General features: G+C 37.5%; 1 protein-coding gene across 25 annotated transcripts in view; it reads right to left on the reverse strand.

Moving 5' to 3' along the window:
* The window catches only part of LOC125455410 (gephyrin), a 475,974-nt gene that overhangs the window by 155,610 nt on the left and 303,053 nt on the right, over positions 1-17,311 (reverse strand). For 9 of the 25 annotated variants that reach the window (XM_048537305.2, XM_048537298.2, XM_048537311.2 and 6 more), the window contains 2 exons: positions 10,045-10,101; positions 6,069-6,134 (listed from right to left, as the gene is read on the reverse strand). The exons of 6 other annotated variants lie outside the window; for them this stretch is intronic. In XM_048537305.2, coding sequence (XP_048393262.1) covers positions 6,069-6,134; positions 10,045-10,101 — 123 coding nt within the window. Of the gene's footprint in view, positions 1-5,149; positions 5,192-6,068; positions 6,135-10,044; positions 10,102-17,311 lie in introns of all 25 variants that reach the window. 10 more of the 25 variants (XM_048537310.2, XM_048537306.1, XM_048537317.1 and 7 more) reach the window with 3 other exon arrangements.

The raw sequence follows: 17,311 nt of genomic DNA on the forward strand, positions 1-17,311 counted from the left end.
ACATGGTAATTAAGACATTGGATGGGCTGAAAAATGAAAAAGGTGAGGCGTTAGATAGACTGCCTGTAATTAATGTTGATAAATCACGAGAACTGAATGAAATGCATCCAAAGATATGGAAGGAAGTAAAGATGGAAAGAGGCACAGGCCTAACCGAATCCTCCTTGGTTGCATGGATGCTGCCAAAGTACTGGAAAATTGTAAATGCTGCACATGTATTCAGAAATGGTGCAAAGTTAAGCACAGAAATCAAAAGCCAGTCAATTTAACCTTGGTGATGGGAAAGCTTTCAGAAACAATAATTCAGGATAAAAATAACAGTTACTTGGACAAATGTAAACTTTTAAAGAAAAGTCAAAATGGATTTGTCGAAGGCAAATCACTTCATTAGCTCATTGAAGTTATTTTGACGAGATAACTGAGAGGGTTGAAGAGGAATAGTGACTTAGACTTCGTAAAGGCATTTGAATGCAGGTACAAAAATGACTAAGTGGCAGGTAAGAGATTGTAGTGGTTGAGAGATAGTAGGGGCTGCCGATATTGGAGAATCTGATATAACAAGGTGCAGAGTTGGATGAACAAAGCAGGCCAGGCAGCATCAGAGGAGCAGGAAAGCTAGCGTTTCGGGTCTGGACCATTCTTCAGAAAAATGAAGGTTCTTGGAGATCTTGGAGAACTACAAGAAGGATAATATAGATCTTCATAAGAACAGAGATAGGTTGGTTGGACAATTGGCAGACGAAATTTAAAGCAGAGAAGTATGAAGTCATTCATTAGAAACAATATAAAATCGAGAGTATAATTCTAAATGGGGGCAACTGCAGAAGGACTTGGTGTGTACGCACCGAAATGTGGGAAGACAAATTGAGAGAATGGCTAAAAAAGCATGCAGCATCCGTGGCTTTAACAACAGGCACAGACAGTACAAAAGAAAGAAAGTTATTAAAAACATGCAAAAATCACCATTTCAGCCTCAAGTAGAGTGTAACATACAATTCTGAGTGTACAGTTTTGAAAAAGATGTGAAGATGTTGAGAGAGTGCAGAGATATTAATGAATTTGGTTCTGGGGATATGAAATTTCAATTCAATAGGTATATTGCAGCAATTGGGGCTCTTCTTTGAAGGAGAAGAAAATGGAGAGAGATTTACTAATGGCATTCAAACTCAAGACAGATCTTGATGGAATAGGAACCAGATGACACACAATGCTGACATAAGGAAAACACAGCGAGTGGCTAGGATCTGAAAGACACTGCATGACAGCATGGTGGAGTTAAGTTCAATCGAGGTAGTTATTTTGAATTATCGTCTGAAAAGGAATGATATAGATACTTGGAGGAGGTAGGGGAGTTGCACTAGACAAATTATTACTTCAGACTGCCAGCACAGAAATGAAAAACTAACCATTCCACAGTTCTAATTCCCTTTCTATATTCCTGCTACATTGAAAGCAACACATCGTACATCATACTTGTGTTCTTTTGTAACTTGAGTACACGTGACAATAAACCTAATTCAATCCGATCAAATAATCTTCTCCTTCAACCTTCTTTCCTGGGAACTTAAAGCTGATGAAGTATTTAATTCTTCCTGTCTTTCTTCTCTTCTACAAACTATTCTATTAAGAGGTAAATTTGGTATAACTTGTTGATAATTTAAATGAGTTCACCTCAATTTTGCACCTTTTTCCATATTCAAATTCAACTTCATGGATAGCAAGAATAAATTACCCAACCTGAATGATTAAAATCAACTGTGTGATTTAAATATAAATGCACACCTCTGCTTTTAATTTGAACATTTGGCCACATTTGTAAGGCCAATATTCATAATCAAAGGAATCAGAATCAACTGATCGTGCAAACTTTTCTTGTGAAACACTTGGAAAGATATACCGATTAATGTGTTAACACATACACTAGTGTTTGGTATTTATAAGCACGGATACTAGTCTCAAACAAACCAATTTTAGTAGATCTCTTTATTATTTGAGCTATGAGAATTATGCAGAGAATATCAAATCATTTTCAAAAATTAGTCTCAACAACATGCGACAACATAATATTCTGAACTTGCAGCACAAGAACAGGATGAAACTTAAGATGATTCATGAGACAATGTGACATTGGATTTTGGGTTTTTAAAAATCAAGTTGGTCTAACATGGGTAGTTGTGGTTATGCATCATTCATTGCCCATCCAATCATAGCTGCGAAGACAATATAGGTAAGGATACCAAATCCATTCCTGGAAGATCATTTGTGATCTAGTTTGATTTTGTAATGACCACAGCATGTTCAGTTCTTTTCTTTCTGGTACCAGTCCACAAATGTCCAGGCATAATTAAATGTCCCCATATGCTACAGTTACATGTTCACATCATGATTATTAGTTACCAATTCATTTCCGTAATCACTATCCAACTGTATCATCTGAACACATCCAGTAGCCAGATTCTAAGCATCTCTCACCAATAATTTGTTGCAATACACAGGCTGTTTGTCTGTTTGATGAATAAGGATGGCCATAATGACACATCTCTGTCCTCATTTTTCAACCACTTTGGCATACTTAAATATTCTGCATCAATTAAATATGGCTGGCCACAACAATTCTCCAGCGCCATTAACAAAACATTGAACTGCTGTGACTGCAATGCAATACATAATATTGTGAACTGTCATAAGTCTGTAGAAGGAAATAATTTGTACCTGTTAAGAGCTGTAGAATGAGCTCATATTCACCAGAAAAAGATGCTGACACATTTAGATTATATGGAATTTATGGGCGAAAAAGAAAATCAAACTTTTGTGTCTTTACAATTCTCAGCATCCTTCATCACAGATCTTGACAGGAAGTCTTCCAGAGTGAATTTTGTACGCAAGTGTAACAAAGTTTAGTTTTACAAAATTTTCAAATGGATGCTGTTGAACATGAATAAACAGTACACATATCTTACAAAGAGCTACTTGTTGAGACTGCTTATTCATTTTCAATGTCACCTTGCAACTAGCATTTTGTCAGTTCACACAGTACTGCATTTGGCTCTTAATCAGGAGACCCAGCTTTGAATCCCTCCCTTGACTTGGGCAACCTAGATCATTAATTTTTATCCTACAGAAATACGGTTATCAAAAATTCAACCACAATTTTAACAAGCATAAGAAATCAATACATTAAAGCCGCAAATGAATGGACTAAGGATTTTCAACAAGATGTAGGCAACACATTTGAATAAGAAAGAACCGGGCAATAGCTACTGGCAGAAAATCCAGGCAAGAGCATTGTGCATACTTAAGCTTGAAGCATATATGTAAAATAATGTTAAATTAACTAATAAAATGTAATTATATTGGGTCAATATCAAACCCTGTGAAAACAACAAAATATGGATCGAATTCAGCAGAAACCTCTCACTCCATTTCCCCAGGAATAAATCGCAATCCAATTTCTGAAAATCTTCCCACTTACTCACCAACGTGATACTTGAACATATTCTCCCAACTGAACTTGGATATATTATACCATTAGGACACTGGTAGGCAGTAACCAAACTCAAAAGGAATGAGAAACAAATGGATGACATGGAAAGTATGCAGAAAATTCACTGGTAATTGTACATCTGTTGGAAAACATTACTTAGTTCAACAAATGTGATTAACTTAATTGAACAGATCATACTTTTATTCCAGTTTTTTGTGACTGATTATTTGGAGCACTGAAAAACAAGGGCATTATGTTAAATACTTACACCTACAAAGATGTTAAACTGCAACAGAAAAAGCAAAGTACTGCAGATGCTACAAATCTGAGCACAAGATAGAAAACGCTGGAAATTCAGAGTAGATCAGGTAGCATCTATGACAGAAAGAGAATAAATGTTTCCGGTCAACAATCTGTCTCCCCTGTTACCCGCTTTGGGCTCAGCTTGTCCATGTGATCCACTTCACCCTCTCTTAATCTCACTTCCACCACGAGGGATCATCAACCTCCCTCCCTGGTCTGCATGTTAACTGATATTACCAAAGGTTGTGAAAATTTCTTTTGAGTGCTGTGCCCCTAATTTCCCTGAACTGAGTGGCTTGCACTGTTTCACATGAAATGCAACAGTTTGGTACGATGCAGAGAATGCACCATAAAGTGTACCCCTTCGCAAAATAACTGGCATAAACAGTGGGATGCAAAATGGAGAAGTGAAGATGGTTGATCATTGGCGAGTTGGGAAATCAATGGAATCTAGCCTAAAGTTTCTGAAAATGTTTGATATTTTAATGATTTTTTATAGTTATCTTTCTTGTACTATGCGGAAAATGTATGCAGTTATTCTTATGGCGTTACTTGAAGATTTGGCTAACATGTTACTTTTAATGCAACAATACATGATTTAATTACTTCCCATCTGAATTGAAGTAAAGCCCAAAAGAGAGAAGAGTATCAATATGGGACAGTTTGGTGCTAACTGGTTTCAAATGAGCCTAATAATTTGTTTACTCAGTTTCAAGTAAAGTGAAGAACTTGCAGAAAATGATCTCACTCACTGCCAACCTCTAAGTCTCTTTATCCTTATTGCCGTTCTGTGAATTTGATCAAGGTGGTGTGACAGGCAATTTTATCTGTACTGTGAAGTTATCAAAAATAAAGAATGTAGTTTGATCCTCAAATATAAACCTGGCTAAGAAAGTGAGAGGGAACTTTTTTACCCATGCTCTTTCGACGTGACTAGAGAAGATAATGAGATTTTACACTTACTTTTCCCCCAAAACAAAAAACACTGAAAAAGTAAGTCAAGTTTATGAAGTCAGTGCAATGTCAGCAGTAAATAAACCCCACGTCTTATATTTTGGGTACTTACCAGACTTGTGTTTAATTTTTTCCCATTTATTCCCTAACAGCCTTTAACAGTTTATACTGCCATTTTAAGACTGACTCAAGACTGCCAAAGAATTGCAAATGTTTGGAGGTTAAAAAAAATCCCTCCGCTCTCTTCCTCCCCACAATTCTTATACCCTTACAACACTGCACATTTTATTCCAAGTCAGAAAAAAAATCATCAAAGGCAACATGCAGAATTGTAAATACTGTGTTCACAGGAGCAGGGCGCAAAGCAACACAGTTGTGCATTATGATGCAAGAACACGTGCAGTGTACCTCTGTAGCACAATAAGAAGGTGTGCATGAAGAGAGCTCAGCCTGGTTGTGCAGCAAGGGAAAAGAAAACACTGTTAATGAGGAAGAGGTGCTGAGTCAGGGTCTGAAGAGGTTCTCTGCATTGGTGGTTCCAGTTCTGAGGCAGAAGGCAGGGGTTTCATTAATATGTATTCTCTTGAAGGTGGCGGCTAAGGTAAATTATGTGAGATCTGAGTTTTAAATAACACGAGCTGATGCCAACATAGAAGAGGCTGTATCATTTTTGTTACCTTTATCCTAGAAAGAGTCTTTCTAACCCTCCCGCAGGAATTTCACACCATTTGTGGTTCAGATTAGTTTTCATAAAATTTTATTAAGATCTTACTTCAGAAGACTTGAACAATCAAATAAAACAAAATTGGCTGCTTAGTTGAAGGTGTTGTAAAGGGGTTATTTTCAACAAAGGCTAAGAGAAACCCAGTACCGCCAGGAGTACCAACAATCAAATCTGCATAACAGTTGCCTAGCTCTGTTGTGAAGAGACGTTATGTATTCTTTACAAACCTGAAAGAGTGACTTGATGCTTCAAATACTTCAATACTGATCACTAAAGATGCAAAAGTGGAATAAAATAATTGTCTGATGGAAACTGCATTTATTTTAAGACTTCTGTCATGTAGATTTGATGTTACATTTCCAAATTTACCACTATAGAGCAAACAAAATGGATACCATTTATTTCTGCAAGATAGGTAACACAAATTGATAACTCATTGTTAAGACCTTGTCCTCAGTCTCCAGCCTCAATCCTAATGAAACCCCTGTTGTGGAGGAGAAGGAAGAGGAGGGGAGGAGGAGAAAAAGAATGATAGCAAAATATTTGAGCTGGTGTTATCGGCCAGCAGAAGAAAAACATCACCAGGTAAAATTATATATTTACTTTGAGAGAGCCTCCTTTCACATTTCCTTCTAGCTGATCTCTGAGCTCCTCCAGCTTTCGATGGAGCTATATGTAAACATCAAGAAATGATTTAAACAACCTGTCCTTTCATTTAATACTACATTCCTCACCACCTTTGGAAGAAATTAAACTTGAAAACCTGTAACTTGCATTTCAAACTTGTTCATTAAGGAATTTTTTGGACAATTGCTTAAAGCTGCAATGAATTACAGTGCATACTTGGGACAATTTTGTGGCTAGTAAAACCATTTTTAGGGCATTTTTGTTACTTTTTGTAAATGCCATGCTCAGATAGATGCTGCCATTCATAATTGATAAGGTGTATGAATATAAGACCATTCCAAATCAATTGGAAGGGGAAGGCTGTTAAATAGTGGAAATCAATGTCAATGGATCCACACCAATTTCAAACTTCCAGATGGAACTATAACATCAGGGGACTTGCATAAGTCCTTTTGTAACTCTCCTGTAGATGCTACTAAGCTTAAAACAAATTTCATTAGGCTATGAATCAAGTTCAGCTACGTGACAAATGCAATCATCTACACCTGAAAGCAGGCTTCTTTTTAATTTTGCAACGATCAAAAATGGTTTACTTTCCTATAGTATCCATTACTTCTTCTATAACTTCTTTGCTTTGGATTAATGCTAGTCAAGATCACTTGCCTCCTGAACAGCATAGCTCAGATTCCCAACTTGTCTTTTGTATGCTCTGGTGGGACATTCAAGTGAGAGAGACCAACTAAATCCTGATCCTAATTTAGCCTTGCTTGTCTTCATTCAATGCATGTGCAGCGACAATTACAGTAATGATTCCATTACATATGCTCATCCAATATGTTCCCGAAGGCTAAGATACTGATGCTCACGCTTTGCAATAGTCAGCTCAGGTTAATTACACATAAAATGGGAATGTTGATGAGATGGCAACAGCAATGATATTCTGTAATTTAAAGAACGCAGGCGTACATTGCTCCTTCATGTCATTTCCTTATAGCCTTGTGAAAGAATCATACAATTAACAATTGTACTGAGGCAAACTAAACTCTCTCATCCATCTGAGATTAAAAAAAAGTTTTGGTAAGGGAGTAAAACACAGATGCGGTTTTGTGATCTAAATATGACAGCTATGAGAAAGACAAAAAAAAACTGAAGATGCTGGAATCCCAGGTAGACAAACAGGACACTGGAAGAACACAGCAAGCCAGACAGCATCTGCAGGAAAGGATCCTCCAGATGCTCCCTGGCTTGCTGTGTTCTTCCAGCCTCCTGTTTGTCAGCAATGAGAAAGATCATGCATGCCCTCTGGCTAAAATGGCTGCTGTTATTCTGGATACCTGGCTGCTAGAGAACTAGGTAGCAGTAAACTGAAATATTTCTATGATCATCTGATCTCACGATCTGGTTAGTGCACTCCAGCCATTTCCATCAGTCAAAGCTTTTAAAAATATATACGTGGGTTAATTTTATGAGAAATTTAGCTTCCATGCTTTAGTTTAGCCAGCTACAATTGGGATGTCATATCCTAGCATTCAGGAGGTTCTGCGCAATTGAAATGGGAGTAGACTGTTGTGAACGATCCAGGGATATCTCAGAAGAATAAACGGAATCAGACAAGGTTAATGAAGCGCAAGTAAATATTTAAACGAAATCAGCAAAATGAGTAATTTTTCAATGTGATATCTTAGTTTTCATACTAGATTTAATTTTAGGAGTGTCCTCAAAAATGTGAATTGCACAACACAGAAGTCTCAGTTCATGACCTCAACAAACCATTTTTGAAAATTATTACAATCAGCAATGTTGAAAATTCCAAATCACGTAAACACAGGCAAGGGCAAAATTTATGTTCCAGATTTCTATCAAATGGAAAAGTGACACTAACAATAATAATATTCAACACTGTATGGGTTTTCCTCACACTTCTAACTTCTTTAAAATTTAGAATCATGGCTAGATACATAATAGGAAAGACCATTTAGTTCATCACACCCTGTGTCGGTTATTAGTAGAGCTATCCTATTACTCATAGTTCCCTGCTCTGTCTCCACAGCCTCAGAAATGAATTTTTTCTCTGATACTTATACAGTTTCTTTAGGAATTCACGATTGATTTTGTCTCCACAAGCATTTTGGGCAATAGCTCATGTGTAAAAGAAATACCACTTCATGTCTTCTCTGGCTCTTCTTTCTATCATGTTAAATTTGGTTACTGACCATTCTGGTCACGAGAAAACATTTCTTCTTCACTAAAACTGTTCATGATCTTGAACATCTCCATCAAATTTCTTTTTTGCCTTCTCTGCTGTAAAGAATATGGTTTCATCTTGTGATAATGGGAACTGCAGATGCTGGAGAATCCAAGATAACAAAGTGTGGAGCTGGATGAACACAGCAGACCAAGCAGCATCTCAGGAGCACAAAAGCTGACGTTTCGGGCCTACACCCTTCATCAGAGAGGAGGATGGGGAGAGAGAACTGGAATAAATAGGGAAAGAAGGGGAGGCGGACCACCCGAGATGCTGCTTGGCCTGCTGTGTTCATCCAGCTCCACACTTTGTTATCTTGGTTTCATCTTGTGTTAGCCATTCTCCACTGAGCTTTCTTTCTCATAATGTATAAACAGTTGTGATTAAAAATATCTTTGTCTTTCTTGTACATAAAATCACATTAACTTATAATTGAAATTCCACTTCCTCTGCATTACACTGTTGAGACTGAGATGGCATGCAAGTGGATACAGCATTCACAGGGCCTTTCATTCAATAAATGGTCAAGAAGATAGTGAAATACAAGCTGCATGTTCTCTTAATTAACTGCTACTGAAAATTCCAAGCTGAATACACTTTCTTTGTGAATCTTTACTACCATAACAACCTGATAAAACTAACTAAATGTGCTCTTTCAATCACTTCTCACAACATCACTCTCAACCAATGATGTAATGGCACTATGGTGCACTGCATCATCTTAATCCTGGAAGTTCTCCTTGAGTTTTAATGAGCATTTTCTAATATTTGGAAATCCACTTGGTTATAATCAACACAGCACATCAACGTTATTCATTGAGGTCATAAAATCAATTTAATTTCAACAAGTTGGGCATGGAAGACAAGGAGGGGCTATCACATTAATCTGAACGGGAATGGTTCTGCACTACCCTCTGGAGCCATCACTATTTCCCCAGAAGTTTACCCATGAAACACCATGGTCAGACAAAGACATTTCAGCAATTTAAAATAAGTGGGTGCGATGATAATATTTCTGAGCATTTTCATTTGCGTATGATCATAAAACAACATGGAGTTGTTATTTAACAAATATCAAGCTGTTATTTTTGTTTGGTTACCAAGCCATTTGGCTAAGGCAAAAAGGGACAATGAATTAGTGTCTGGAGAAAAATCATATAAATATTTTCTATAATAAATTGCAGCTTTAAGTTTTGATAATCTTCAGGTTCAGGGAATGAGGAAAATTATGTCAAGGTGCTAAACCTACTGCTGACAAATAACGTAAGCAGCTGCACAATTTTATGTCTAATAAGTAATCTACTGATTTTGTTACATGAAACAGATGTACCTTAAAATAATATCCTTTACACTCATTTAGTAAACAAGCTGCATGAGAATATCAGAAAATAAAACAAATGAAAAGGGCTTGTGATACAAACTATCAAACAGCAGATAAGCTGGAAAGGTAGAGAAGACATAACAGAGAAATAGGAACACCACATTTTCTTCAATTTCTAAACATAAATAAATAACATTAAACACAATGTGAAAACAATCTTTATATAGGGACGACTGCAACATATGAAAAGCAACGAAGCCAAAAATTGCAAGTTTGGGGAAAAAAATGGGAGGCAAGTAAGAGAAAGCAAGTACAAAATGCTAAAGCATAATTTGAGAAAGAGAGAACTGTAAACAAACTTGTAGAAAGTTTGTGAACATATTTACTTTGAGAGATCCGCCTCTACTAGCAACTCCTTTCGCTTCATCCGCCCTTCGAAGTTGCTACATTGGGGTGGGGTGGGGGAGGGGGAGGAGAAGTGTTAAAGACAGAAGAACGAAGAAATGTGAACTTAAAAAACAAATTAAGTGACTGTTCAAAATATGCAAGACATCTCATGCAAACATTTCAATACTCCAGCTAGCTCCATATGATTACCATACAGCGTTGCCAACCACTTAAACACTACTTTATGACAGACAAGACAATTTTAAAGGACAGACCAATTTAACGTCTTTTTTAAACAAAGTATCAGCCACAAAATGACAAGGACTTGTGATGTAAATGCCCATTGGAAGATTTTTATTGCAAAGAAGTTTACGTCAACCATCTTGTAGAACTGTCCATTTATAACAACCCTCATATAAATGCTATTGGAAAGATGAAAAAAAGATCATGTTGGCAACACTGTGGCAGTGCAGCTGATAAAATGCACAATATATTAAATTATTCCTGTTTTGGTATTAAAGCTAATTAACATTACATGTTCCTGTTTGACCTGGAAGTTGATGTTCTAAATCCTTTTTAGCAAAATTAGCTAAAAAACGCCACTTAAATGTTAACCATATGTATAATACTTCTCGTATTTTTCAATTAAACAGCTAAGAATGGTATTTGCTTTTAGCCCACATTTTAAAGATTCCTTTTTGATGTCAAATTAACAGTGATTGATGGGCACATAGTCAAACTGATTAGCAATGTGAGTAGATTTGGTTTAGGGATAATAACTAGAATCCGAAGAAAGCAGTGGCTAAAAAGGATTTACAAAAAAAAAACTTTACAATCTTTACATTTGAAAACAAGAATACAAACTTAGAAAACTAAATGAATGCCATTATTTCTACGCAGTGTCTCCTGGTGAAGAAGGTTGGATTTGCTTTTAATATAGCTCATGCTATCATACACAACTTGAATAAATCCAAGCAAAGAGCTTTTTGACAGTAAGGGACACAAAACTAACAGCACTGAAAAAGGTGTGTCTGAATCAAATTCTTGGATGACCAATTTATGGACTAGTAGAGTCTATGGCTCACATCACGGGCTGAATTCTTAGAATTTTGCAAACAATTTCAACTCTGGGACTGAAATTTATACACCAGCGTACAAGAATTAGAAATACTACTGTGATTTTGAACAAACATGAATGTGACGGAAATACCAAGTTGAAAGATGACATGTTCCTGCAACACTACAGAGTTAGTTGTGTACTTTCAATAACAAAACCAGAATGATATTTTCATGCAGCTCCCCACAACTCATGTGAACTGTTGAAAGTCTTTGATGGTCTGCATTTCATTTGTTTGGCTGCAAAATTCCTTGCAGATGTTTATAGTTCATCAGCAACACTGTTTATTCATGCTTTTGTAATTCTCTTTCTAGACTTCCATCATACAATGGTGGAGTGGAAGCAGATTCAAGGACATTCTTTAGTAAATATGAATAATACAAAAACTGGTGGATTGTTTTGCAGTGATTGTATCAGCAAGAAAATATTCTATTTCATTTTGTGGTTAAAAACATGCAAAGCACGGAAACAGAATATCAAATTATTAGAAACCTCTGGTGTAATCTTACAAAGAAACTGAGAACAAATCTACATATCTATTATACTTCAAGAAATCGGCAGGTGATCCAAGTAGAATTCATAATCTGAATACAGCCTGTTTCATTTTATTATTGCTCAATCCTTTCCTTCCTCCTTCCCATAAATCTTAAAAAAAGACAATTAAGGCCTAATTCAGAAAGCCAATGCAAACCTTAAAGGAGTGTTTATTGCTTACATGGGCCTGGCAAGGAAGATGGTGAGAAGAGTACATAATTGGCCAAGTTGGCTCCCTTCTTTATGTCTCAGCAATTAAATATTGGATGAAAGGATCCATGGACAACATTTTGCACTCGTCTCCAATTAAAGTAATTAAATGGTTAAATAACAGCCATGTAAAATCCCTAGGCCCAAGTACATGACTTTTTGGACTGGTGGGAAATGTGACTGGATTCTCAGAGAAATCTGCCTGCCAGGTTGGCAGGGAAATAGGGATTCTTTAGCTCCAGTCTTTTGCTTTGTATAGGTCAATGAGGGATGGAATATCTAGGGGGTTACTCCTTTTCTTGCCACCAAGCCTCCTTAACTCAGAAACTGGAGAGACCTGAAAGAGAAACACTTAGCTTCTTGTCATTTACGCACTAAACCCTGGGCCTGTGGTGATGATCTTGAGGACCCAAATGTTATCAGCCTCTGCTTGGCCAGCAGCTTCTAATGTGATCAGACCTCAGTGTCAATGTCCACAATTCACCAAGATGCTTGGGGTGGTGAGTTTATAACTGCTGAACATGCCTGCTCCCATATGCTGTACACAGAGCATTAAATCTTGGCCATTACAGCACAGTACATGGGAGACTTTATTAGATAACCAAATGCTTGCCAAAAGAAGAAGAGAAACAGTTTCATAAATCCTCCTAGGCAAGCATTTCCTTTGAGAAAACTTGCAGCACGACAACGTACCACACTGGCAGAATGCAAAAAGTGTATAATTACCATGAAGAAGATGGTGGCGAGCCACCTTTTTGAGCTGCTAGTGTGAATCTGGTAAAATTACTTCCACAATGGACATCTTGTGGTTCAGGCAACATCACTAGACTCCAGAAGCTCTAACTTCAAGTCCTCCTCCAGGACTAACTAGCTACAGAAGGAGAGATGACGATGCAGTGTACAGAGCTGACAAATCCTTGCAACTCTTGCTCAGAGGGAACAAGAAAGTGTGAAGATACAAAATAAAGAAACAAACTCCTGCACTTCTTTAGGGATGGGATTCCAGAAAACAAAGAGGCAAAGCAATGCAAAGCATTTCCACGCCAGGATGATGTGCGATTTGGAGTCAAACTTGCATGTGGCGTTATTCCCGTCCACATTCACCCTTTGCCTTAGCTGCTCGAGACTGTGGATTGGAAGATGCTATTACAAAAGCTTTGAAGAGTTTATGCATCTATTCAAAATTACAAACTTAAATTAAATTGTGGCAGTGGTGTAGGGAGTGAATGGTGAAGGGGGTACTGATCAAATGCACTGTTTTGCTGGAGGTGCTGTTGTTGGTGCCATGATCATCCAGGCATGTGGACAATGTTTCACCGTCTTCCTAAATTGTACCTTGTAGATGGTGGCCAGGGTTAAAGATGGCCAGGGAATGATGAGAGGCATTCATGAGGCACTCACTCACAGCCTTTGATCTACTGGCCACAGTATTTATGTTGCTTGTTCCAGTGATTTTGTTGACAATGGTGATCTTCCAAGATGTTGATGGTGTGACACTTATTGTGGGAATACCGTTAAATGTTATAGGATAATGGTTAGATTGACTCTTGTTGCAGATGGTCATTGCCTGCTCCAAATTATACGTGCTAGTTGTCAGCTCAAGGGTGATTGACATCCAGATCATGCTGCATGGAGGCAGAGATTATTTCATTTTTTGAGGAATAGGAAATGTACATTGCAATCATCAGTTAACATCTAACCTCATGATGGAGGGAAGGTCATTGATGAAGCAGCAGAAGATAGTTTGGCTTATGCCATCACAATGAAAAATTAGCCAGAAAACCCAGGTTGAACTTCTTTCTGCTCTGATGGTGTGTAATAACATCTCTAAACAGGTTGATTAGAAGTTACCTATCATGAAGGATCCATGTAGTGATGAGGACTGAGAGACATTATCTTCCTTAACGCTAATTATTCTAGCATTTGAACAGCTTTTCCTCCAATTCTTACTGACTCCTTTTGTACAAGAGCTCTTTGATGTCACACCTGGTCAAATGCTATTTTGATGTCAAGGACAGTCCCTCTTGGCTCACTGAGTAGAACACACCTGATATAACTGAAACTATGCATCAGTCAGCAATGGCTGACAGGTAACCGCTATTTGATAACACTGTTGATGACACCTTCCACCACTCTAGACAACTCAGGGTCGGAGACTGGACAGCAATTGGCTAAATTGGTACACTCTTGTTTTTGTGGACGCCACACACTGTGTAGTGTTGCAGCTATATTGGACAGCTTGGTGACGGTGTGGCTCATTCTGCAGTTCAATTTTCCTGATAAGGTGTTGTCGGGGATCATAAACATTTCCGTATCCAGTGCATTCAGCCAGCTCTTACTATCATGTGCTGTAAATCCAATTGATTGAAGACGGGCATCCATGTTGGTGGAGATCTCAGGAGGGGGCTGACATGAATAATTTTCTTGGCACATCTGACTGAAGACACATGCAAAGAATTCAGCCTGGTCTTTGGCACACTTACTGGATTCTAATTCAGACATTTTTAAGACGTGAATGTTCATGGCACCATCATCTCTCAATAGTTGTTTAATTGTCCACTTTTATTCACACTACACAGTTTTGACCTGATCTGTCCATTACGGGATTGTTTGACTTGGTCAACAGAGGAACATTGAATTCATTGTTTATCATATATGTGATCCTGCATTGTGGCTTCCTCAGGCTGGCACCTTATGTTCAGATAAGCCTGGTATAGCTCTTGACATGGTCTTATACACTCTTCAGTAACTTGGATTAATGATCAAATATAGTTTTGCTGCTGTTAATGAGCCACAATGCTCTACCGGTGTACAGTTTTGAGCTGCTATTATGAATGCATTCCACAGTTGCCGGTGTTTTTGGTCCCCTACACAAAATTAATTCATTCTTCATATACTCATCATATTACTTTCCCCAGCACCTGATTTTGAACCAGACTGAAACATTGGTAACCTGTCTCAGTGAACTGAACTTTAAATGCCGATACTCTCCATTACCAGAATCACTTCACCAGCCCTTCATAATATTGGTGATTTCTCACTCTGCCTCAGATCACCTGTTGCCAAAATCCTTATCCATGTCTTTGGCATTTCTAGATGTGACTGTTCTAATGGCCTACTCAGTGGCCTGTCATCTGACAACCCCTATAAAGGTGAGTTTGTCCAAAATTTGCTGGACAAGTCCCAGCTTGCAACAGTTCCATTCGCCCATCATCCCTGTATATGTTGACCGACACTTTCATTTGCACCAATTTTTTAAATTCCCATTTTTTTTTCAAATCCTATCAGCCCCGTCTCTCTGAAAATTTCCTACAACACTCCAAAATCTCTGCATGTCACCGATTCCAGAGCTTTCTAGATTTTCATTTTTCTATCAATTTCTAGCAATTCATTTCTAGTTGTTTAGGTTCGAAGCTCTCAATTTCCTCCCAAGATTTTTCTAACCATTCTATTTGAAAGTGATCCTTCAATTTATTCCCTTTGATCAAGCTTTTATCATCTGTTCTAATATCTCCACATGTAGTATATTGTCAAATTTTGCTCGATGCTGGGATTTAGTATGTTAAGGATGTTAGATAAAGACAAATTGTTGTAATCTTAATATATACTGAACTCTGAAATGAGTGCCTGCATTCAGATATTTTTAATAATTTATCAACAAAACTGCAATTGCTTGACACTATTACACCATATTGCGCTGTCTGTAGTTCCAACCTGTTAAATTTTCCCAGCAGTTGGGTAAATATTAGATAATTGCTCAAAAACCTGAATAATTTATTTTCGCTGATTCTCCTCGTCTTTCCAACTACTTGGAAACTTACAAATCAACAGAATATAGAATACTCAACACTTACCCCCCCCCTCCTTATGCCAACTTGATCAAGAGTAATCAAACATCTATCCCTAACCTCAACATCTGTCATGTTCCTCTCCTCGGTGAATACCAACGCAAAGTACTCATTAAGAATCTTACTCTCTTCATGCCTAACCTTCTGCAACCAAATTGTAAAAGTACTCATAACAGCATCAGATATAATTAACATCGTCAACTACTGACTGATGGTCTGAATGGGTAATGTGGCCAAGAATAGAATTACTTCGGCTTGGAACTAATTTAAAATTTTCACATTTAGATAGAATTCAACGGATCCCGCTTGAAAAATACAGCTTGGAATTTTAAAAACATCAAACCACATATTTTCCAAACTAATTATTAAAGTTATGAGTTGGAATGGTTAGTTCTCTTCTTTGTTTTTTTAAATCCTTTGTTGTCCATCTTTAATCATCCTTGAATAGAGTGGTTTGCCAGGCCATTCAAACAGCAGTTAGTTGTCAACAACATTGCTGTGGGTTTGGAGTCATATGTAAGTAATATTTCCTTCCTGATAGGACAGTAGCAAACCAGCTAGTTTTTACACCAATTAAGGATAGACATACCACAGAGTAGGCCATTTGGTTCATCGAATCTGCTCCACAACTGAATCAGATCATGGTTGATCTGATAGTTCTCAACTCCATTTTCCTGCCTCTTCATTCCCTTACTGATTGAAAGTCTGTGTCTGGGTAACTCCTTTGTTCAGCCCATATGGATCCACACTGCAGCTTGACCATTAGTATTGCTAATGATCCAGTATCTACAGTGCTCCGTGGTAAACAATTCCACAGATTCACTACCCTCAGAGAGAAAACTCCTCCTCATCTTTGTGTTAAGTGGGTAATCCCTTGTTCTGTGATTATGCCCTATAGTCCTAGACACTCCCACAAGGGGAAATAACCTTTCCACAGCTACCTTGTCCAGTCCCTTAAGAATCTTGAATGCTTCAATAAAGTCATCCATCCCTACCATTTTTCTAAATTCCAATGAGTAGTTATCATAGTTTATATTCCTTTCTAATTTTGCATTACTGTTTTATGAAATTAAATTCCACCAGCTAACATAATGAGATTTGAATCTAATTTCACCAGATTGCCTTTGATTGGCAGGTCCAGTGACATTAATATAACACCAAGATCTCCCCATTCATTAAGGGGTGAGATTTGTACAACATGGTAAAATCAGAGAGTATACGCATTCCTTCACATTCAACAAGGAAGCGAGCAGATAAAAGTCACTGATTTTCTTTCAAGGTTATGGTGATTAGGATAACTCACTTTAGTGCAGAAGGTATTTATCAGCACTTTTACCTGCTGCTCACTTGCTCCCTTTAGAAATGCTGGCACCAACAAGTGAACAAACACCATACAAATACTTGACTTCCAATTAGCACTCCAGGTAGATTAGCCAAACCTGACAAGTATTTTCCCACAAGCTAGGAATAATAATAGACTTTTTTCAACCTTTCTTTAGCACAAATCACAGGCTCCACTTTGTCACAATCATAAAATCAAAGAAATGTAACACAGAA

The sequence above is a fragment of the Stegostoma tigrinum genome, chromosome 10 (assembly GCF_030684315.1).
Source record: "Stegostoma tigrinum isolate sSteTig4 chromosome 10, sSteTig4.hap1, whole genome shotgun sequence".
NCBI lineage: Eukaryota > Metazoa > Chordata > Chondrichthyes > Orectolobiformes > Stegostomatidae > Stegostoma > Stegostoma tigrinum.